The sequence below is a fragment of the Thalassophryne amazonica genome, chromosome 17, assembly GCF_902500255.1.
Source record: "Thalassophryne amazonica chromosome 17, fThaAma1.1, whole genome shotgun sequence".
Classification (NCBI taxonomy): domain Eukaryota; kingdom Metazoa; phylum Chordata; class Actinopteri; order Batrachoidiformes; family Batrachoididae; genus Thalassophryne; species Thalassophryne amazonica.
Window position 1 is genome coordinate 19,404,139 of NC_047119.1, and position 25,788 is coordinate 19,429,926.

Genomic DNA, 25,788 nt, shown 5'->3' on the forward strand with positions numbered 1-25,788 from the left:
AGCACAAACCAAGCATGAAGTCAAAGAGATTGTCTGTAGACCTCTGAGACAGGATTGTCTTGAGGCACAAATCTTGGGAAGGGCACAGAAACATTTCTGCTGCTTTGAAGGTACCAATGAGCACAGTGGACTCCATCATTTGTAAAGGGAAGAAGTTCAGATCTACCAGGACTCTTCATAGAGCTGGCCGCTCATCTAAAGTGAGCGAAAGGGGGAGAAGGGCCTTAGTCAGGGAGGTGACCAAGAACCTGATGGTCACTCTGTCAGAGCTCCGGCATTCCTCTGTGGAGAGAGGAGAACCTTCCAGAAGTACAACCATCTCTGCAGCAATCAACCAATCAGGCCTGTATGGTAGAGTGGCCAGATGGAAGCCACTTCTTAGTAAAAGGCACACGGCAGTCCACCTGGAGTTTGCCAAAAGGCACCTGAAGGACTCTCAGACCATCAGAAACAAAATTCTCTGATCTGTTGAGACAAAGATTGAACTCTTTGCTGTGAATGCCAGGTGTCATATTTGGAGGAAACCAACCCTACAGTGAAACATGGTGGTGGCAGCATCATGCTGTGGGGATGTTTTTCAGCAGCAGGAACTGGGAGATCTCTGGAGATATCTGAAAATGTCTGTGCACCGATGCTCCCCAAGCAACCTGATGGAGCTTGAGAGGTGCTGCAAACAGGAATGGGCAAAACTGCCCAAAGATAGGTGCACCAAGCTTGTGGCATCATATTCAAGAAGATTTGAGTCTGTAATTGCTGGCAAAGGTTCATCAACAAAGTATTGAGCAAAGGGTGTGAATACTGTAGTTAGGTCTCGTTTTTTTATTTTTAATAAATTTGTAGAAATTAAAAAAATAAAACTTTTTTTCATGTTGTCATTATGGGGTGTTGTGAGTAGAATTTTGAGGGATTTATTCCATTTTGGAATAAGGCTGTAACGTAACAAAATGTGGAAAACGTGAAGCCCTGTGAATACTTTCCAGATGCACTATAATCATAATAACAGCTTCCGCCTGAAGGACTTTTACAGACGGGCCGTTCGTAACTTTGCGGCACTCCACTCTTTATCTATACTTAGTAGCCAGAGATCAGTAAGTTTATTGATATACTTTTTTCATGATTTTACTCTTATGCTAGCAGTATTTTCACATTATATTGCATCATCCAATACAGCATGAAATAACTTCAGTGGGTCAAACAAAGAGCTGCTTCCCAGTCTAACCAGAACATTTCATCATGTTTCTGCAGAACTGATTTTACACTTTTAGTATCAACAGTTGCAGAAACTCACGTTTTTTTCTCTTTTGCAGATTTTCTCCTTCAAAATTGTAAAATTATTCATGTAACATTTGATATTATAAATATTTGAAACCAAGGACTGTTTTTGTGTTCATCCTGTATAATACAATATATATATATATATATATATACTCAACAAAAATATAAACGCAACACTTTTGGTTTTGCTCCCAGTTTGTATGAGATGAACTCAAAGATCTAAAACTTTTTCCACATACACAATATCACCATTTCCCTCAAATAATGTTCACAAACCAGTCTAAATCTGTGATAGTGAGCACTTCTCCTTTGCTGAGATAATCCATCCCACCTCACAGGTGTGCCATATCAAGATGCTGATTAGACACCATGATTAGTACACAGGTGTGCCTTAGACTGCCCACAATAAAAGGCCACTCTGAAAGGTGCAGTTTTGTTTTATTGGGTGGGAGATACCAGTCAGTATCTGGTGTGACCACCATTTGCCTCATGCAGTGCAACACATCTCCTTCGCATAGAGTTGATCAGGTTGTCAATTGTGGCCTGTGGAATGTTGGTCCACTCCTCTTCAATGGCTGTGTGAAGTTGTTGGATATTGGCAGGAACTGGTACACGCTGTCGTATACGCCGGTCCAGAGCATCCCAAACATGCTCAATGGGTGACATGTCCGGTGAGTATGCCGGCCATGCAAGAACTGGGACATTTTCAGCTTCCAAAAATTGTGTACAGATCCTTGCAACATGGGGCCGTGCATTATCCTGCTGCAACATGAGGTGATGTTCTTGGATGTATGGCACAACAATGGGCCTCAGGATCTCGTCACGGTATCTCTGTGCATTCAAAATGCCATCAATAAAATGCACCTGTGTTCTTCATCCATAACAGATGCCTGCCCATACCATAACCCCACCGCCACCATGGGCCACTCAATCCACAACATTGACATCAGAAAACCGCTCACCCACACGACGCCACACACGCTGTCTGCCATCTGCCCTCAACAGTGTGAACCGGGATTCATCCGTGAAGAGAACACCTCTCCAACGTGCCAAACGCCAGCGAATGTGAGCATTTACCCACTCAAGTCGGTTACGACGACGAACTGGAGTCAGGTCGAGACCCCGATGAGGATGACGAGCATGCAGATGAGCTTCCCTGAGACGGTTTCTGACAGTTTGTGCTGAAATTCTTTGGTTATGCAAACCGATTGTTTCAGCAGCTGTCCGAGTGGCTGGTCTCAGACGATCTTGGAGGTGAACATGCTGGATGTGGAGGTCCTGGGCTGGTGTGGTTACACGTGGTCTGCGGTTGTGAGGCTGGTTGGATGTACTGCCAAATTCTCTGAAACGCCTTTGGAGACGGCTTATGGTAGAGAGATGAACATTCAATACACGAGCAACAGCTCTGGTTGACATTCCTGCTGTCAGCATACCAATTGCACGCTCCCTCAAATCTTGCGACATCTGTGGCATTGTGCTGTGTGATAAAACTGCACCTTTCAGAGTGGCCTTTTATTGTGGGCAGTCTACTGAGTTGTTGCACTGCTACTGATTAGTAAGTTTGTGTATTTAAGGCCTCACTTGTCCAAGGTTCTTTTCTGTTTGATTCCTTCCTGTTTAGTCTCTCTTTCTCTGTGGCTCCCGTATCTCCATCCTGGTGACTGTTTGGTGCAATAATTGCAATTCCAGCCCTCGTGAAGTTTTGTCTTTGTGTTACCACATACTATCCTGATGTTGTTTTCAAACTCTGTCTTTCACTGTGTGGATTTTGGTAGCCTGGAATGCAATTGTAAATAAATTCACTGGGTTTCTGACACATATATCTGTCTCCTGCTGCCTGCATTCTGGAGCTCTATTTTGGACTATTGGTGCCTAATCATAACAAAATGTGAAATATTTTGGACTCATACTGTCTGCAATAAAAGACAAGTCAAAGTAAATGGAAGGATCACACTGTTTTGCTTTGTTTTTTACTTTACATTTTCCCTGTCATACAACTTTTTCTGATTTGGGGTTGTACATCAGTTGTTGAGAAATACAAACCATATGATAAATCTGTCTGTAGGAGGCAATTCTCAAAAACCAAGTGACCACAGTAGAGAAGCTTGAATCTTCGACTGGACTGGGTTGCTTGACGTGAAGACGTTTTGCTTCAAGTCACAGAAGCTTCCTCAGTTAAAATTCTTGCTCAGGTAGTCTGACTTCTGTCTTGACTCTTGTAGAGAAAAATAACCAAAGCCACAAAAGCTGGAGTTTTAAACCTAACCAGACCCCTCCTACTGAGACGCAGACTGCTATTGGCTAGTGACTAAACAATTGCTCTAATTAGCACCTATTGTGTTCTAGTTAGCACCCTCCTAATGACAGGGCAGCTGTCCCTCCTAACGATGGGACTGACGCCATTGTCCCATCACATTACAGGGTGCTAACTAGCTTCTCTACTATGGAAACCACCTGGACAACTAAGAGCCTTCACAAAAACAAGTGACCATGCAAAAAGGAAACAAGTGAGGGAAGCCACCAAGATACTTAAACTCCTCCACTTGAGGCAAGGACACTCCACCGACCTGAAGAGGGCAAAGCGCCTTTTTCCAGTCGAGAACCATGGCCTCGGATTTGGAGGTGCTGATTTTCATCCCGGACGCTTCACACTCAGCTGCAAACCGCCCCAGTGCACGCTGAAGGTCCTGATTTGACGAAGGCAGCAGAACCACATCATCCGCAAACAGCAGAGATGAGATTCTGTGGTTCCCAAACCACAGAATCGCCTAGAAATTCTGTCCATAAAAATAATGAACAGAACCGGTGACAAAGGGCAGCCCTGGCGGAGGCCAATGTGTACTGGAAACATGTTTGACTTACTACTGGCAATGCGAACCACACTCCTGCTGCAGACTTACAGGGACTGGATAGCCCTTAGCAAAGGACCCCGGACCCGGTACTCCCGGAGCACCCCCCACAGGGTGCCCCGAGGGACACGGTCGAACGCCTTCTCCAGATCCACAAAGCACATGTGGACTGGTTGGGCGAACTCCCATGAACCCTCGAGCACCCGATGGAGCGTGTAGAGTTGGTCCAGTGTGCCGCGACCAGGACGAAAACCACACTGCTCCTCCTGAATCCGAGGTTCGACTACTTATTACATATTTGTCCAGATACCCCAAATAGCTGTATATTGTGTAACGATGGTTCTGAAACATACACTAAATCATACTGAGATTTGCTGTGTTGCTCCTTCCTGAGAGTAAAACATGAATGACTGTAAATATGATGAATGCAGAGAACCGTACATTATCGTATCACTCAATCACAAAGACGGAATTTGCATGAATCTGTCAAACTTGTAATGGATGGGTCTTGCAGTCTTTGGGCCCTTCCAAGTCACTTTTCCCTTTATGTTGGTGAATTGTGAATGAAGATGAGGCAGAAGATAATATCAATCAATCAATCAACTTTTTTCTTGTATAGCGCCAAATCACAACAAACAGTTGCCCCAAGGCGCTCCACATTGCAAGGCAAGGCCATACAATAATTATGAAACACAGTCTACGTCTAAAGCAACATAACCAAGGGATGGTCCAGGGTCACCCGATCCAGCCCTAACCATAAGCCTTAGCGAAAAGGAAAGTTTTAAGCCTAATCTTAAAAGTAGAGAGGGTATCTGTCTCCCTGATCTGAATTGGGAGCTGGTTCCACAGGAGAGGAGCCCGAAAGCTGAAGGCTCTGCCTCCCATTCTACTCTTACAAACCCCAGGAACTACAAGTAAGCCCGCAGTCTGAGAGCGAAGCGTTCTAATGGGGTAATATGGTACTACGAGGTCCCTAAGATAAGATGGGACCTGATTATTCAAAACCTTATAAGTAAGAAGAAGAATTTTAAATTCTATTCTAGCATTAACAGGAAGCCAATGAAGGGAGGCCAACACGGGTGAGATATGCTCTCTCCTGCTAGTCCCCGTCAGTACTCTAGCTGCAGCATTCTGAACCAACTGAAGGCTTTTTAGGGAACTTTTAGGACAACCTGATAATAATGAATTACAATAGTCCAGCCTAGAGGAAACAAATGCATGAATTAGTTTTTCAGCATCACTCTGAGACAAGACCTTTCTGATTTTAGAGATATTGCGTAAATGCAAAAAGGCAGTCCTACATATTTGTTTAATATGCGCTTTGAATGACATATCCTGATCAAAAATAACTCCAAGATTTCTCACAGTATTACTAGAGATCAGGGAAATGCCATCCAGAGTAACGATCTGGTTAGACACCATGCTTCTAAGATTTGTGGGGCCAAGTACAATAACTTCAGTTTTATCTGAGTTTAAAAGCAGGAAATTAGAGGTCATCCATGTCTTTATGTCTGTAAGACAATCCTGCAGTTTAGCTAATTGGTGCGTATCCTCTGGCTTCATGGATAGATAAAGCTGGGTATCATCTGCGTAACAATGAAAATTTAAGCAATACCGTCTAATAATACTGCCCAAGGGAAGCATGTATAAAGTGAATAAAATTGGTCCTAGCACAGAACCTTGTGGAACTCCATAATTAACTTTAGTCTGTGAAGAAGATTCCCCATTTACATGAACAAACTGTAATCTATTAGACAAATATGATTCAAACCACCGCAGCGCAATGCCTTTAATACCTATGACATGCTCTAATCTCTGTAATAAAATTTTATGGTCAACAGTATCAAAAGCAGCACTGAGGTCCAACAGAACAAGCACAGAGATAAGTCCACGATGTGATTCTTACAATATGTAAGAATGCCTTATTTGGTAGACTATAACCTGGGGAAGATGATCATATATACATGAAATCAGTGGTGGGCACAGTTCAGCTAATCCGATAGCAGATAATTATCGAAACAAATTTTTTGCTATCAGATTAGCTTTTCAGATAAGTTTTAAAACTATCATTGGACCAATTATCTTCTGATAAATTTAGTTCTGATACCTTTCGGTCTAATAACTTTTTTTTTTGCTGGTAAAGTGAGCAAAGTTTAACGATCAAAAACATTTGTAAACCCTAAAATCAAACATTTTAGTCCATCTGTTGTGTGTTTGTTGCAGACTGGCTGCATGTCGCTTGCCAATGACATCATCATTAAGCGCAAAACGTGATTGGCCGGTCAACGCAGGGAGCATTGTGGGTAGTGTAGTTCAGGTTCACTTTAGTCGTTACAGTGAGTTGTCCGCTCGACACAAAAACAAAATGGAGTAATTTTAACATTATTTATTTTTTTGTGGCTGTAATTTAACCGCTAAGACTCAATGGGGGTGTTGTGTGGGCCGCTGAAGAGGAGGTACTGCTGGCCCACCACCACCAGAGGGCACCCTGCCTGGAGTGCGGGCTCCAGGCACCAGAGGGCGCTGCCGTCTCACAGGAGCAGCCGGGGTGACAGCTGTCACCTACGACAGCTGTTACCAATCTTCTGATCCGCAGCGGTATATCAGCAGGACGACGTCTCCACCTCTTTGCCGAGATATCGCTCTACCAAGGAGGTAACGTATCCAGCCTAACGGATTATCTTTTGACCATTGAATACTTTTTGCCTTTACACAGAAAGAGAGAAGAACAGCAGGAGTCTGTATTTTGGATAAGTACTCACATTCCTGCACTACAGTGTTTTCCTGACGAGAGGTGGAGGTGGTGTTTCCACCATACGTGTTGCTGGGTGCAGACGCACCCACATCTGACTGTTTCTGTTCCTCGCCAGCAGTACCGGATCCGACAAGTGGAGGCAGTGGCCACCTGGGAGTTCGGGACTTGGCGGCTCCAGTATTCCCGGGGTTCGGTGGCGGAGGAAATCGTGTGGTTCCGGTTCTGCTTGGACAGACGTCTCCTATCTTCGAGCCTGCCCACATGACACCGTTGTGATTCGGCTTATTGTCTGATATTGTAATTGGTTGTGTTTGTTGTGCGTGTTTCACAACAGTAAAGTGTTGATATTTGACTTCCTCCATTGTCCGTTCATTTGCGCCCCCTGTTGTGGGTCCGTGTTCCTACACTTTCCCAACAGGGGGAGAGGAGCTCTTTTTAAAAAAAAAGGATGCTTTATGTGGATTATTCATTCAGATGAATCCCACTGAAACTAACACGTAAGAATTTATATTTACTACGTGATCCTTGAATTTTCCCAGCAGCGAAAAGTGAACGTGAAACTAGTTTATCAGAAGCCGACAGTGTAATCTGATGTGGCCGCATCCGAATAAAAGTTATCGGTTATCTGTAATGAAGATAATTTTTTTAGCAGTTTATTGGTTTAGCGTCATAAAAGATCATTTTTCAGTTATCGGATTAATGGTTACTGAAGCTAACATTTTGGTTAGCTGTGCCCACCACTGCATGAAATAGGACCTAAAATAGGTAGTTTTAGCACTTCAAAGTAAATTCCCGCTACTGATAACGTACAGTTTTTAACGGATATGTGGAACTATTAGGATGTGACCCTTTTAAGACCTGAAATTTCAGCTTGTATATTAAAATGTGGATGTTGACTTTGATGAATGCTGCACTTAGTGAAGCTAAAACAGTACATGCCCAGCATCAGCATTTAACAACTGATTCTTTATGATTTTCAGAATGTCAATGTAATCAATGCATTAAGACTGAATGCACTCACCAATCAATAAAAAACAAAGGCTCCATTAAAGACATTAAGACCAGCCCTTTATTTATTGACTAACCTCCACCAAAAGGAGCCCATATGACCCTGCGTATTGACTTGACCCAATCCTCCATGTCATTTTGGGTGTTGGCCATAAGAAGGTAGGTCTCATGGTTGGCTGTCACCTGCTCCCTGTCTCCTCCTGTTCAAACAGATAAAAGGAAGATAGAAATGTTAGATAATCTGAAATAGTTCCATACTGTTTACTTAGATTAGTGACAGAATGTATTTAACTGTTCGAGAGGTGATCACTTTATCCAATAAAGACAATATTGATGGTGCAAGACCTCTTTGAAAATGTTTCAAGGAAAAAGCTGAGAACATTAACTTAATTACCCAGTTGGAAGATTTTCCAAGTAGCAGGAAATTCTGCCTAGATACAGAGCTGACTGTACAATCTGACTAGGGAACATATTGATACCCCTAAGGAAGGACTGGACAATAATGCTGTGGACAGAGATGTCTGGGGTGCCTTACTTAATCTGCTGCCACTGCCTGGTCTTGTATAAATAATAAATGGTCAAAAATCGATGGATGGAACTATATATCCAATTAGAGCTCAGCAATCCCAATAATGGCCACAAGCACATGGTGTAAAGTATCTGGCTGAGGTGCAGGATCTGGACATGTGTCAGTGTACAAATATGGTTGCAATGATATTTCTGCTGTCGCTATGACAACAGACCCAGAAGACACACACTGTCATCATTGGGTCTTTGGGCTGTTGTGGTCTGATATACGAGGGCTGTCAATAAAGTTACGGTCCTTTTTATTTTTTTCAAAAACTATATGGATTTCATTCATATGTTTTTACGTCAGACATGCTTGAACCCTCGTGCGCATGCATGAGTTTTTCCACGCCTGTCGGTGACGTCATTCGCCTGTGAGCACTCCTTGTGGGAGGAGTCGTCCAGCCCCTCGTTGGAATTCCTTTGTCTGAGAAGTTGCTGAGAGACTGGCGCGTTGTTTGATCAGAATTTTTTCTAAGCCTGTGAGACACATCGAAGTGGACACGGTTCGAAAATTAAGCTGGTTTTCAGTGAAAATTTTAACGGCTGATGAGAGATTTTGATTTGATACTGTCGCTTTAAGGACTTTTCACGGTGCGAGACGTCGCGCAGCGCTCTCAGGCGGTGTCGTCAGCCTGTTCAAGCTGAAAACCTCCACATTTCAGGCTCTATTGATCCAGGACGTCGTGAGAGAACAGAGAAGTTTCAGAAGAAGTCAGTTTCAGCATTTTATCCGGATATTCCACTGTTAAAGGAGATTTTTTTAATGACGGGTCCGCGCGTCGGGACGCAGCCGCCGCAACGCTCCGCCACAGGAAAAACACCTCTGTTGAAAGCCTTAAGGACAAGTTGGAACATGTCCTGCCTGTTAAACAATTTCTCATATACTCACTCCACTGAAAGCCATCAAAAGCCGCCTGGATTTTACAAATGGTTATCAACACGGAGGTGTTTTTCCTGTGCCGCCGCACCGCGTCGGCTGCGTCCCGACGCGCGGATCCGTCCGCACGTCTTTCATTAAAAAAATCTCCTTTAACAGTGGAATATCCGGATAAAATGCTGAAACCGACTTCTTCTGAAACTTCTCTGTTCTCTCATGACGTCCTGGATCAATAGAGCCTGAAATGTGGAGGTTTTCAGCTTGAACAGGCTGATGACGCCGCCTGAGAGCACTGAGCGACGTCTCGCACCGTGAAAAGTCCTTAAAGCGACAGAATCACCTCAAAATCTCTCATCAGCTGTTAAAATTTTCACTGAAAACCAGCTTAATTTTTCAAACCGTGTCCACTTCGATGTGTCTCACAGGTTTAGAAAAAATTTTGATCAAACAAAGCGCCAGTCTCTCAGCAACTTCTCAGACAAAGGAATTCTGACGAGGGGCTGGACGACTCCTCCCACAAGGAGTGCTCACAGGCGAATGACGTCACCGACAGGCGTGGAAAAACTCACGCATGCGCACGAGGGTTCAAGCATGTCTGACGTAAAAACATATGAATGAAATCCATATAGTTTTTGAAAAAAATAAAAAGGACCGTTACTTTATTGACAGCCCTCGTATATGTGTGTGTTTTATTTTCTCTGTTGTTATTGTTTGTGCTTGGGTTTTAGTGGAGGGACTTTTCTTGTCTGGCGTCTTTTGTTTGGTGTTGGGCATTTCCCCTCCTGTCATCTCTTCCATCTTGCTACGCCCCTTTCCAGATCCATCCTCCAATCACTCCCTCTTTATAAGCTGCACGGTTCCCTTCACCTGGTGTAAGGTTATTGTGCCTAGTGTTACTTTCAAGCCTTTTTGTCTTCAGAGTATTGCCCAGTTTTTGCTATCTGTATACTGACCTGTTTGGCTGGTTTTGTTGTTGTTTTTATTTTGTCTCAGCCTGATGTTATGAACACTGTTGCTTATTTCTGCCTGCCTATCTGTGTCCTGAACCCTGCTTGACCTGATATTAAATGCTGAAGCTAATCCATTTGAATCCAGCATTTGTGTCCAACCGCCTCAACCCATTGTGTCTGACACACACACAATAACCACAAAAATTCAGATATGTATAGTCCCACTGATCACTCATCCATTCACCCCATGTGAAGTTGTGACTAATTTCCTGATCTGTGCTGAGACAATGCTATAAGCCTGTACTCACAGGCATCTGGAGCCAGGGATCAGTCAGCGCCGCCGTCACTCACACTTCATTAAACCTTGAATATTTATAGTAATATGTATTTTAGTCATTTACTCATTTCCTTCTGTATGAGTGTTCCATTTGTGCAATAACTAACAAAACCGCTATAACAATCTCATGTTTCCTCAGTCAGAGATTTTTCTGTGAAGCTTTTTGCCAACAAACTGTGAATAAAAGTATGCAGAAAAAGTGCAAATGTTTCATGTCCTGGACCAGCAATTCATTTCCAGATGCCCCAGCTGGAAGACAAAGCTTCAGATCTGCAATAAAACAAATTACACACACGCACACAATTTTTGAAAAATTACAAAATTTCTGACAGCCTGGAATTCATTTGAGTTTGGGTTTTACGAGATGTTTTGAAACACTGCTTCATTTTTCCATTTGTTTGGAGCGTTTTGAGACATTGAATAATTTTGTGAAGTCGACATCATTTTGTGTTTTAAGTATTTTGAAGACTCATTTCCTAAGGTCACTGGTTTAGTTGTATCAAGTGTTCTGAAACAGTCCAGTCATTTTCTGAGGCATTGTGTTATTTGTTGAACTGAACATTTTGAGACAGTGAATGACTTTGTGAAAAACTTTCATTTTAAGCATCTTGACACTGCAAATCACTTCCTGAGTTGTTGTTAAGCAGCTAGTCATTCAACGTTAATGCGATTGGGATCAACAAAAGACTTAAGTGTTTTTAGACTCCTGCACAATGAACACAGTAAATAAATACAGGAACCACAGCCACCTCCTAGTAAAAGAGTTAAATGATTAGTTCCCTTTTCTTCACAATTGTCAGTGCATTCATGGTAAAACGGTATTTGAGGAAACACGTGGCCAGCTATAGGTGCACTTTCTCTAATATAGCAGTTTATGTCAACCCTGGATCGGTCTTAGACAGTGTAACCGGCGCAAAACGTCTGTCTGTGATGTCGCACATGGTTCTGTTTTTCTAAACTTTATTAATAACATATTGATCAGGAGGTACAGCATACATAAAAGAACACTAAAAACCAAGCAGTATAAATCACAGAGGTACAACATCAAATGGGCTGCAAGTCTGTGATAAGCTGAACAAGGCGGCTGTGCCACTGATAACAAAAGGGCACAACGCTCTTTCTTTCCCTCTCTATTTCTCTCCGTCTGCACCACTGTCTGTGTGTTTTTCTCTTTTGTAGTAGATACATGTTTGATGTTATCAAACTTCTGAGCCTGTGCAGTGCCCTCTAGTGGAGGTACTGCTTCACATCCTTGCCAAAAGCATCCATGGAAGTATGTGGGCGCTCAGAGCTATACTGCTTGAAACGTGTGTACTGTATAGATTTTGGGACTGAAATGGACCATAATCAAGCATTATGGTGTTGTCACACTGACAGATTGATTAAACTGATTGGTAACGGATTGAAATAATTTGTTGGTGACAAATATTTAATCTGTTGTTCTCTGGTGGATTTGGGGCTCTGATGGATTGTTGACATCACATTTCCACTGGCAACACTAAAAACCGCATTCAGCAGAATGATTTTCCAGTTTTCAAGACACATATACAAGATGGGTGTTGTGTGGGCCGCTAAAGAGGAGGTACTGCTGGCCCACCACCACCAGATGGCGCCCTGCTTGGAGTGCGGGCTCCAAGCACGAGAGGGCATCGGAGCCGCTGGAGGTGACAGCTGTCATCCATCAACACCAGCTGTCACCCATCACCACCACTATAAAGACCGGACTGCAACTCCACCTCCTCGCCGAGAAATCTTCTACCATACAGGTAATTTTCTCTGCTGACTTAAATTCGAGTATTAGTCTGATCTCTGTTTGCAGCCATTTTCCTGGGATGGATACCCTGTCTGCGGAGTTGGCGTTTGGTGTGGACTGCGACGGCTTCGCCTCACACCCCACCCAGATAAGTGGTTATCTCAGGAGCTGCACGAGTGTGTGACTGGAGGTGGAGGTTCTCCCTCCGTGTCACGACACTTCCCCAACAATGGGGGAGTCAAATCTGGGCAGAATTTGGCAAGGTCTGAATGCAAATGTGGTTACAATCCAGCTAGCTCGGGGATCATGACACCATACTTCCTCACTACGCTCATGCACTGAAATCACTGTGCTGCTGTTCAGTATTACTGCAATATTGAGGACAGCAAACAAGCTTCTTTCTCTGCGTCACCTTCTCACCAAGGAAACCCACCGAGAGCGCTCTGACATCCAGATAAAAACACACACAGCTGCGCTTTGCCTTCAGTCTGACCTTGGTTAAATGAACACCCACGCAGCATGTTGCTGCATTGTGAACTGTCCTTTCTCTAAATTCACACCTCACGCTGGAGCTTTGGCCAATCAGAAGCCCAGTCTGATGCATCGGACAACCAAAGGAATTGAATGGATGAGTATTGTAGAAGTAACAAACAAATACGGGACAAAATGGTCAATAAATGTGGAACCAACAGGAAAGCTCTCCATCTGATTTCTGCTCAAAGATTTGAGCACGCACAAAACTTTCTGACGGACTTGATGGACGGACATAAGCTATTAAGAAACACATTAAGCAAATGAGAAAAGGACTTGGACAGAGACAGATATCAAAATTTCATATGTTACTCATACATTTCTTCAATCTGTCATAGTGTAGCATCTGTATCTGTCATAGCATCCTCCCCGTCCCCCACATTAATGAACTTTGAACAACGGCACTGAATCCTCAGTGGATACGTAACCGTATAAAAAGGTGCTGAAAGGCTTGATTGCAAACAATGCTTTAATTTGACTAAAGTTGCAAAAATTCAATTTGCCTTTTAAATGATGTTACTACTGTATACTCTGTAGTCCATGCATGAGTGAACATGTTGCATTTGCAAACTTAGCAAAGATGATTTGTCAATGTTTTTTTTTTTCATATGCTTTTCAGCCAGATTCCCCATCGCCTGAATGTGATGGGAAACAAATTGTGCTCAGCGAAAGCGTAATGCAATCTGCAACCTCACCATTAGAAGATACTAAATTCTACACACTGCATCTTTAACTAAAAGGTTGCAGTCTGTGCCCACCTGTCAGCTTTGTAGAAGAAAAAAAAACTTTTATATCAGAGGATACCATTCATTTAAAAAAAAAAGTGCAGGATCCCAGCTTGGCATTGAGAAGATTGTGCCAGTATAGACTTTATTAAAAAGAATAACAGAAAATATAATATCTTCTAACCAAAAATGTCACTTGACACTTCATTTTGAATTTGGGTGGAAATCACACCTGACATGGTGTAATCCCTGGGAGAGCTCATGCATCATAGCCATATAAAGTAAAAACATGGATATAATACACATAAGTGGTAATAATGAGTGTGTGGGGCTCCAACACTCAATGCAGATATAACAAAACTCATCAGTATTAACAATGTATTGATAGTTTATTGCAGTACTACTCATCCATGGGCATCATGCAGTGATTATACATGTTTGTATTTGTATCCAGCTATCGCAGACCCCAGAGACATGACTGTCCCCACAAATTCAACACTTTCACTGCATACAGATACACGGCTGACTCCAGGAAGTGATTAAAAGCCTGAATCATAATCTTGATCCAGGACAATCACAAAGCACACCTGCAAAATTATATAGGGTGAAGGCACCTTGACACTTGCACAAATTTAATCCCTGCTGCTTTGTCCTGCTGGATTCCACACTTTGTGCCACTGGACGAAGCATTATATAAAATTATTTTGTAGCTGATGACGCATTTGCTCTCAGAACTTGGCTGATGAAACCATCTCTCATCACTCCCAGAATCAGAGAAATTATCTGCAGCTGCAGGTTGTCTCATGTGCTTCATGAGGTGGAGAACGAATTTGGAATCATCTCGAAGATAATTATTTATAATATTTTATATTGTAATGGCTTGGTAACACATTTTCATTTTCATTCCTTCTCATGAGATAGATAATGTATCTGTAAAATTATGTTTATCGTGGATGTAACATCTCGTCATAATCGTTCAGATGCGCTGTGGCAATGAAACGCATTGACTCGCAGTGACACACAGTGTTTTTGAATAGATTGCGCAATGTTCGTGTCTAATTCACAAAATTGATGCGTGCCAGAGATTTGGACCATTTCAATATTTTCTTTACGCACTTGCACGCACAGTTTACGAATTTACTCTCTGGCACGCCAGTTTGCGTGCCAGTGCGGGGATCAAATTTGTGCACGTATCAAGTTAGCTTGATGCTCTTGATGCAGTACCATACACAAATGGCTATTAGTATGGCATCCATTGTTATGTAAACTACTCAACATCACAGTTCATACAAGACCCTGACCCTACATTTTGAGCTTGAAATTCCTCAGTTGCCTCCTCTACAGCTTTGACACCATGATGTCCCTCTTTGACAGATCTTGCAGTAATCATGGCTGTTTGTTGATTGCCATAAAAATACCCTTGTGAAAAACTAAGTACCTATAGCCATATATATTTTTTGCAGCTCTTGACATTAATTGCAGTGTCAGTCTGTGTGTATGTCATAATTACAGTCTGAGTTGTGCAAAGAGCTAACAACTATTCATTCCAGTTGTGAGCGCTGGTCATAAACCCAGCTGCTGTCTACAGTCTCCAACTAATGGCTGGAAACAGGTGGGAGACAACAAAGGCTCCTACTGTGCTGCTAATTGCTCACAAATACCTGAAGCTTCGATATACTTCATTCTGACCTACAAGTCTATGAATAAAACAACATGCAGTGCAACTATACTGCAGCGTAAACGGCTGTTTTTGTGCAGGCATCTCATTAAACAAACAAAACGGTTGTGTATACTCACAAAGTGCAGGAAGAGCTGTCCTATTAAAAAAAAAAAAGCTAAATCCTTCCAGATTTTCATTGTGCTACTCGCTAAATACGTAGGACGCAGCTGGCACTGAAAGCAACACAGACACTGTATCTATGTCCGAGTGTCTGTTGTTGGCATGCAGGACTCCACACATCATAAATACCTCTGATAGTGTGGGAGCAGTTATTTAACAAAGTAGAAACCGACAAACCGCAAAATGCTTGCCAGTTGCACGATTTAAAAGTATCATTCAGAAATGATACCACTAACATCCAGATCTAATCCTGGTGCAAAGTGCAGCTGCTGCAGCGAAGCAGTTTGCAGCAAATCAAACGGGCCCGTGCACGCCTGCAGAGATCCATTCATCAAATCTAGTGTTACAGTCACCAGACAAACAGACCAGGTTCTTATTACCTGGGTGTGAAGTGAGGTCAGATAATCCATACTGTGGTAACGCCTGGTGAACCAACTCCATGCTCCTCCAAACGCCTACACGATCTCCGGTACTGCTGAACCTACCCCTGTTGAATGAGCAGTGCAGTCCTGAGTTAACCTGAGGACGCGAGACCGTGACTCCGGAGCTGCTGTGCCAGCTTTTGGCCTGACTCAGAGTGAGTGAGGGAGCACAGCTGAGAGGGTGTGAAAGAGAAAGGGAGGGAGGGGAGGTTTGAAGAAGGGGGCTGGGGAGTGCACGGACTCGCACATAACCCCGCTCCTAAACACTGTAACGGAAACAATAGGCAGATCTCTGTCAAGGCTTTAAAGAGGTCACCAGCCTGTGACCCGGTGAACAAACACGGAAGTTCCCGTTCATGCTGCCGTGTTTATTTAACATCTTACTGTTTAGAAGAGCGTCCAGTGAAATCAACCTTCACCTCCACCACCGAGGTTGTGCTGATGTCTGGTTTGCTTGTGTACAAGCTTGATTATTCCAAAACTGATGGCATGAAGTATAAACTGAGCTGTAACCTCCATCACTCCCCCCCCCCCCCCCCCATACTCACCAGCTTCAGCGACAGACAGAGCCACAGACTGTTGTTCCTTCTGGATTTTTAAACAGCCATAGGTAGTGCAATTTCTACATCTCAGTTTACATTGCAAATAATATGTCCATTGTTGTCTTATACACCTTATTGCTCTTATATTTTGTTGTGTTTTATAAGTGTAATAAAGGCTTACTATCAGAAATAAGAAAGGAAAAAGTAAAGCGGAAAATAATTTTCCACACACATTTATTCAAAACACACAGCAAACTATAATAAACTAGTAACACATCACTCCTAAAAACAATCTTTGGTGTGTCACGTGAGGTGAAGCTGCCCTACGAATGGATTTTGGAAAACCATGTGACGGTGAACCAATTCCGACTGGACACTCACATTGCTCACATCATCACACAGCTTCTATGAGGAGTACAAAGATGGTGGATGGTGGCTCGAAAGTCTGCGGAGTTAATTTTTAAGGAAAAAAAAAAGTAAGTTTCTATCTCATATCATTAAAAAGTTATTTATAATTTAGTAAAGCTTGGTCTCAGCCAGAGGGTTAAACCCTTAAATCTTCAGCAAATGTATTTATAAAGAGAAACTGCATGAACTACACAAATTTTTTTATTTTTTTATTTCTAATAACAAGTTAATTCAATGAGGAGAAACAAATGCTAAATTGTTGTTGTGTCGTAACTAAAAATTTCATTGAAATCCGTTGAGGATTTTTTGAGTAATCCTGCTAACAAACAAACAGACGCGGTCGAAAACATAACCTCCTTGGTGGAGGTAATAATTGCTGCTACTGACTGGCTGTCACCAATGAAGTTTTGTTGTTATTACAATGACAATCAACTCTCTCTTATCTCTAAATATACGCTGTGTGTGTATGCGTATATATAGTGGACAAACCCTACGTGAAGTCATAGGTTGTTTTTTTTTTCTTTTTCTTTTTTTTTGAAGATCGAATGTGTCAAACATCTGGTCAACTCATCAATGGGTAAGAAGGTGGAGGTGCAAGATCTGCAAGACCTGGGTGAGATAAATGACATCAGGATACACCCCCCACTCTCCCATCTTGGAGTCACCAAACTAGCTAAAGATAACCTTATTTCAGGTGTTTTTATTAATGTTTTTTTTTTTTTTTTGCAGACTGTGTGGTTTGTGTGGTGCAGATATAACAATTGCTGGCATAGTAGCCATTAGGTAACAATGGCAATAACGTCAACAAGCTCTTGAAACCCGCTAAAGCTAAAAGGCTTAATATATAAATTATATCATTCAATGGAAATACTGAAGCACTGACTTCTTAGACGTCTGTTCGTACAATTAACCGCACAGAAATACATATTATGTCAGACATTTTGTAAGAAAATACTCAGAAAGGACACAGGAGCAGATAGCAGAGCCTGCTAGTGATACCCTGGACACCGCTTGCCAGCACACAGCTGACCCTGTGTGCTGTTATACAATGCTGCTGGAACCTCAACTTCACTGAGGGAGTCTTCCCAAGGGATCAATAAAGTTCTGTCTAATCTAATCTAAGACATCACTCAACGTGACCATGCCCAAAATTATTTGTAAGTACAAAAATTTTGAAAATAATAAAAATAATACAAATACTTTAACAGTTAATGAACAAATAAAGAAAAATTAGTGATGACATTAGGATGTACTGTTTGTATATGCGCCTGGTGATGCAACAGGTGACTGTAACTCCTTCAGAGTTGTGATATGTGTCTTGGTGGCTTCCCTCACTAGTGACTCAGTTTTCTTCTAAGACAGATTTACCATACAGGACCACACTGTTTGTATTGATTAATGATTGGTGCAAATGAACTCGGAGACATATTCAGTGACTTGGAAATGTTTAAGTATCCATCCCCGACTGTCCAAAGTAACAGTGATGAAAATTAAATGTATAAAATCCCAAAGTTTCCTATACGCTAGCCACTGTGTGCTCCTAGATAATGGGTGTTAGCCTACATTTGGCCCCCTGTAGAGTATCAATGGCAGTTTTCCTTCATTGTGTAGCGGTTGTTCGTGCCTGTCAATAGACATAATCTGAAGCAAACCTCCTCATGCATCCCCAAAGATGCTGTCTCCCAGAGAACACAGGCTCCATAGAGTTACTCTGGCTATCCATTACCATCTCGTGCTGAATGACGAACAATGAGACTGAGGTCAAAGGTCGCTGGAGTTGTGTAGCTCCAGGATCTCCACAGGGAAGCAATCACAGTGTTAGAAAATGGAAAATAATGACCACATACAACTCGATAGTCTCTTGGTGCAGACAGGCAAACATTATTACAACATTTTTGTCGCCAGAAACATCGGGCAGCGATTCTATACATCTAAGTGTGTATGTTATCAGGTTATAAAAACAGTGTTTTCAGTGTCAGAAGTGTTTATTTCTCACTAGCTTTTACACAATATATGACAAAGAGGTTATATTTACACACAAACAAAACAGAATTTGCAGCTACCTACCAGCCTATGACGTCACCATGCTAACGTCCGCTAAATGTCTTGTAAATGACTTCAGAGCCAACCACCAGGCCTCTACTGGTGGTTGGCTCTCACTGCGGTATTGTATCACTTCCTGTTCCGGAGCACAGCGATGTTTTTCTGTATGTTAGCTGTTTAATCTGCGCAGTTAGATTGATCTAGTTATCTAGATTACGATTTGTTTCCCAGTGTAATCTTTACGTGCCTTAACTAAAGCACTCCTTCTGCTGAATCACCTCTAAATTATTTACACATTATTCACTTTGCGTGTTTTTAGGAATCCGCTAGCTTAGCGTAGCTACTAGCTCTTAGCCGGTTTAGCATGGTGGCTTCTCCTGTCTCTCCCGCACTTTTCTGCTCTGGGTGTGAAATGTTTAGTTATTCCTCGGCCTCCTTTAGCAGTAACGGTACTTGTAATAAGTGTAGCTTATTCATAGCTTTGGAGGCCAGGCTGGGCGAATTGGAGACTCGGCTCCGCACCGTGGAAAATTCTACAGCTAGCCAGGCCCCTGTAGTCGGTGCGGACCAAGGTAGCTTAGCCGCCGTTAGTTACCCCCTGGCAGATCCCGAGCAGCCGGGAAAGCAGGCCGACTGGGTGACTGTGAGGAGGAAGCGTAGTTCTAAACAGAAGCCCCGTGTACACCGCCAACCCATTCACATTTCTAACCGTTTTTCCCCACTCGACGACACACCCGCCGAGGATCAAACTCTGGTTATTGGCGACTCTGTTTTGAGAAATGTGAAGTTAGCGACACCAGCAACCATAGTCAATTGTCTTCCGGGGGCCAGAGCAGGCGACATTGAAGGAAATTTGAAACTGCTGGCTAAGGCTAAGCGTAAATTTGGTAAGATTGTAATTCACGTCGGCAGTAATGACACTCGGTTACACCAATTGGAGGTCACTAAAATTAACATTAAATCGGTGTGTAACTTTGCAAAAACAATGTCGGACTCTGTAGTTTTCTCTGGGCCCCTCCCAAATCGGACCGGGAGTGACATGTTTAGCCGCATGTTCTCCTTGAATTGCTGGCTGTCTGAGTGGTGTCCAAAAAATGAGGTGGGCTTCATAGATAATTGGCAAAGCTTCTGGGGAAAACCTGGTCTTGTTAGGAGAGACGGCATCCATCCCACTTTGGATGGAGCAGCTCTCATTTCTAGAAATCTGGCCAATTTTCTTAAATCCTCCAAACCGTGACTATCCAGGGTTGGGACCAGGAAGCAGAGTTGTAGTCTTACACACCTCTCTGCAGCTTCTCTCCCCCTGCCATCCCCTCATTACCCCATCCCCGTAGAGACGGTGCCTGCTCCCAGACCACCAATAACCAGCAAAAATCTATTTAAACATAAAAATTCAAAAAGAAAAAATAATATAGCACCTTCAACTGCACCACAGACTAAAACAGTTAAATGTGGTCTATTAAACATTAGGTCTCTCTCTTCTAAGTCCCTGTTGGTAAATGATATAATAATTGATCAACATATTGATTTATTCTGCCTTACAGAAACCTGGTTACAGCAGGATGAATATGTTAGTTTAAATGAGTCAACACCCACGAGTCACACTAACTGTCAGAATGCTCGTAGCACGGGCCGGGGCGGAGGATTAGCAGCAATCTTCCATTCCAGCTTATTAATTAATCAAAAACCCAGACAGAGCTTTAATTCATTTGAAAGCTTGACTCTTAGTCTTGTCCATCCAAATTGGAAGTCCCAAAAACCAGTTTTATTTGTTATTGTCTATCGTCCACCTGGTCGTTACTGTGAGTTTCTCTGTGAATTTTCAGACCTTTTGTCTGACTTAGTGCTTAGCTCAGATAAGATAATTATAGTGGGCGATTTTAACATCCACACAGATGCTGAGAATGACAGCCTCAACACTGCATTTAATCTATTATTAGACTCTATTGGCTTTGCTCAAAAAGTAAATGAGTCCACCCACCACTTTAATCATATCTTAGATCTTGTTCTGACTTATGGTATGGAAATAGAAGACTTAACAGTATTCCCTGAAAACTCCCTTCTGTCTGATCATTTCTTAATAACATTTACATTTACTCTGATGGACTACCCAGCAGTGGGGAATAAGTTTCATTACACTAGAAGTCTTTCAGAAAGCGCTGTAACTAGGTTTAAGGATATGATTCCTTCTTTATGTTCTCTAATGCCATATACCAACACAGTGCAGAGTAGCTACCTAAACTCTGTAAGTGAGATAGAGTATCTCGTCAGTAGTTTTACATCCTCATTGAAGACAACTTTGGATGCTGTAGCTCCTCTGAAAAAGAGAGCTTTAAATCAGAAGTGCCTGACTCCGTGGTATAACTCACAAACTCGTAGCTTAAAGCAGATAACCCGTAAGTTGGAGAGGAAATGGCATCTCACTAATTTAGAAGATCTTCACTTAGCCTGGAAAAAGAGTCTGTTGCTCTATAAAAAAGCCCCCCGTAAAGCTAGGACATCTTTCTACTCATCACTAATTGAAGAAAATAAGAACAACCCCAGGTTTCTTTTCAGCACTGTAGCCAGGCTGACAAAGAGTCAGAGCTCTATTGAGCTGAGTATTCCATTAACTTTAACTAGTAATGACTTCATGACTTTCTTTGCTAACAAAATTTTAACTATTAGAGAAAAAATTACTCATAACCATCCCAAAGACATATCATTGTCTTTGGCTGCTTTCAGTGATGCCGGTGTTTGGTTGGACTCTTTCTCTCCGATTGTTCTGTCTGAGTTGTTTTCATTAGTTACTTCATCCAAACCATCAACATGTTTATTAGACCCCATTCCTACCAGGCTGCTCAAGGAAGCCCTACCATTGTTTAATGCTTCGATCTTAAATATGATCAATCTATCTTTGTTAGTTGGCTATGTACCACAGGCTTTTAAGGTGGCAGTAATTAAACCATTACTTAAAAAGCCATCACTTGACCCAGCTATCTTAGCTCTCCAACCTTCCTTTTCTCTCAAAAATTCTTGAAAGGGTAGTTGTAAAACAGCTAACTGATCATTTGCAGAGGAATGTGTTGGGAAAGTGTAGTGACACGGACCCACAACAGGGGGCGCAAATGAACGGTCAATAGATGAGCCAAAAAGTAACAATTTAATGTTGTGAATGTGCACAACGAACATACAGACAATCACAGAATATCATTAACAGTCAATACACAGAGGTGACGTGTGGGCAGGCTCGAGGATAGAAGACGTCTGTCCTGAGAAGAGCCGGAACCACACGATTTCCGCCGCCCCAGAATCTGGTGAATACTGGAGCCGCCAAGTCCCGAATTCCCAGGTGATCACCGTCCCCGACTGTCGGATCTGGTACTGCTGGCGAAGAACAAAGACAGTCAAGTGTGGGTGTGTGTACACCCAGTAACAACAACGGTGGGAATGCCACCTCCACCTCTCATTCAATATGTTGCAGCGGTCTCAGCTGAAAAGGAGCGCCGTCTTGCACAGCCTCCTCACAAACGACCGGTTCTCCTGCAAATTCTCACAATAATAGAGTTACAAATCTCACAAAAAGGCTGAGAGTATTACCTCCTATGAAGTATGATATCTCGGCAATGAGGTGGAGATGACGTCTGGTCTTTATGGAGTGAGATGATGTTGAGTAGATGGGTGACAGCTGTCAAGAGGTAATGAGCGACAGCTGTAACCCCGGCTGTGTCCATGGCGGCAGCGTCCTCTCGTGCCTGAAGCCCGCACTTCAGGCAGGGCGCCCTCTGGTGGTGGGCCAGCAGTACCTCCTCTTCTGGCGGCCCACACAACAGAAGGGTCTATTTGAAGAGTTTCACTCAGGTTTTAGAATTCATCATAGTACAGAAACAGCATTAGTGAAGGTTACAAATGATCTTCTTATGGTCTTGGACAGTGGACTCATCTCTGTGCTTGTTCTGTTAGACCTCAGTGCTGCTTTTGATACTGTTGACCATAAAATTTTATTACAGAGATTAGAGCATGCCATAGGTATTAAAGGCACTGCGCTGCGGTGGTTTGAATCATATTTGTCTAATAGATTACAATTTGTTCATGTAAATGGGGAATCTTCTTCACAGACTAAAGTTAATTATGGAGTTCCACAAGGTTCTGTGCTAGGACCAATTTTATTCACTTTATACATGCTTCCCTTAGGCAGTATTATTAGACGGTATTGCTTAAATTTTCATTGTTACGCAGATGATACCCAGCTTTATCTATCCATGAAGCCAGAGGACACACACCAATTAGCTAAACTGCAGGATTGTCTTACAGACATAAAGACATGGATGACTTCTAATTTCCTGCTTTTAAACTCAGATAAAACTGAAGTTATTGTGCTTGGCCCCACAAATCTTAGAAGCATGGTGTCTAACCAGATCCTTACTCTGGATGGCATTACCCTGACCTCTAGTAATACTGTGAGAAATCTTGGAGTCATTTTCGATCAGGATATGTCATTCAAAGCGCATATTAAACAAATATGTAGGACTGCTTTTTTGCATTTACGCAATATCTCTAAAATCAGAAAGGTCTTGTCTCAGAGTGATGCTGAAAAACTAATTCATGCATTTATTTCCTCTAGGCTGGACTATTGTAATTCATTATTATCAGGTTGTCCTAAAAGCTCCCTAAAAAGCCTTCAGTTAATTCAAAATGCTGCAGCTAGAGTACTAACGGGGACTAGAAGGAGAGAGCATATCTCACCCATATTGGCCTCTCTTCATTGGCTTCCTGTTAATTCTAGAATAGAATTTAAAATTCTTCTTCTTACTTATAAGGTTTTGAATAATCAGGTCCCATCTTATCTTAGGGACCTCGTAGTACCATATCACCCCAATAGAGCACTTCGCTCTCAGACTGCAGGCTTACTTGTAGTTCCTAGGGTTTGTAAGAGTAGAATGGGAGGCAGAGCCTTCAGCTTTCAGGCTCCTCTCCTGTGGAACCAGCTCCCAATTCAGATCAGGGAGACAGACACCCTCTCTACTTTTAAGATTAGGCTTAAAACTTTCCTTTTTGCTAAAGCTTATAGTTAGGGCTGGATCAGGTGACCCTGAACCATCCCTTAGTTATGCTGCTATAGACGTAGACTGCTGGGGGGTTCCCATGATGCACTGTTTCTTTCTCTTTTTGCTCTGTATGCACCACTCTGCATTTAATCATTAGTGATCAATCTCTGCTCCCCTCCACAGCATGTCTTTTTCCTGGTTCTCTCCCTCAGCCCCAACCAGTCCTAGCAGAAGACTGCCCCTCCCTGAGCCTGGTTCTGCTGGAGGTTTCGTCCTGTTAAAAGGGAGTTTTTCCTTCCCACTGTAGCCAAGTGCTTGCTCACAGGGGGTCGTTTTGACCGTTGGGGTTTTACATAATTATTGTATGGCCTTGCCTTATAATATAAAGCGCCTTGGGGCAACTGTTTGTTGTGATTTGGCGCTATATAAAAAATTGATTGATTGATTGATTGATTGATTGATTATTGGGTTCCAAAAACAGCATTTTTAGTTCTAGAAGTGTTTATTTCTCACTAGCTTTTACATAATATATGACAGAGGTTATATTTACACAAAAACAAAACAGTTTGCAGCTAGCTACCAGCTTATGATGTCACCACGCTAAATGTCTTGTAAATAAGTTCAGAGGTGTTATTACATTCCAAAAACGGTGCTTTCAGTTTTAGAAGTGTTTATTTCTCGCTAGCTTTTACACAATATATGACAAAGAGGTTATATTTACACACAAACAAAACAGAGTTTGCAGCTAGCTACCAGCTTATGATGTCACCACGTTAACGTCTGCTAAATGTCTTGTAAAAAGTTCAGAGGTGTTATTACATTCCAAAAACGGTGTTTTCAGTTTTAGAAGTGTTTATTTCTCGCTAGCTTTTACACAATATATGACAAAGAGGTTATATTTACACACAAACAAAACAGAGTTTGCAGCTAGCTACCAGCTTATGATGTCACCACGTTAACGTCTGCTAAATGTCTTGTAAATACGTTCTGAGGTGTTATTAGGTTCCGAAAACAGCATTTTCAGTTTTAGAAGTGTTTATTTCTCACTAGTTGTTACAGAATATAGAAACGCGTAAATTATGTTTTTATAGACAGACCTGCCAGTGACGTCACGGTGACGCTATACTCTGATTGGCTGTCACCTCCGCCACTCAAAACAAAAAATGGAACAAATTGAAATGAAATGCAACTGTGTAACCCCTTAAAATACCTCTTAAAATTGGTCAAGGTTAGCCATATTTGAACTTGTCCAAGGTCTGTATCCCAAGAATGTTCCCTGTGAATTTGAAGACTGTGGGAGTAACAGGACTGGACTTATGCTGAGCACAGACAGATGAATGCAAAAATCTTCACAATGACCAATGGCCATACTTGATGGCCTTGGGTATTGAACAAAACTGAGGTCCACATGCCAAATGCAGCAGTTTAAATTTATGAGCGAGCAGAGTTTTAACAAGTCGCCATGAACACAACCTGCTGTGGGTCAGTCCGGTCAGATGCTGTCAGAGAGCCAAGCATGTCTGTTGTGATTTTATGCCAACTAAATAAAGAGCTACGTCTGTGTGTCCTGCCAAGGCTGCTGTAAATATAACAACATTATGTAAGCAGAATCAGTTTCAATTTCAGGAAAAGGAAGCACGACTTACTGTGTGAGAAACAATCTAAATATACAACCAAAGATCAGATGAACTGGTGTAGATTTTTTTTCATTTTCATATACTCAACAAAAATATAAACGCAACACTTTTGGTTTTGCTCCCATTTTGTATGAGATGAACTCAAAGATCTAAAACTTTTTCCACATACACAATATCACCATTTCCCTCAAATATTGTTCACAAACCAGTCGAAATCTGTGATAGTGAGCACTTCTCCT

General features: G+C 42.2%; 1 protein-coding gene across 3 annotated transcripts in view; it reads right to left on the minus strand.

The window, feature by feature from the left end:
* The window catches only part of arhgap24 (Rho GTPase activating protein 24), a 146,301-nt gene that overhangs the window by 19,713 nt on the left and 100,800 nt on the right, over positions 1–25,788 (minus strand). For 2 of the 3 annotated variants that reach the window (XM_034192500.1, XM_034192503.1), the window contains one exon: positions 7,965–8,087. In XM_034192500.1, the coding sequence (XP_034048391.1) occupies positions 7,965–8,087 (123 nt within the window). Of the gene's footprint in view, positions 1–7,964; positions 8,088–15,850; positions 15,924–25,788 lie in introns of those variants that run through there. The other variant, XM_034192501.1, reaches the window with a different exon arrangement.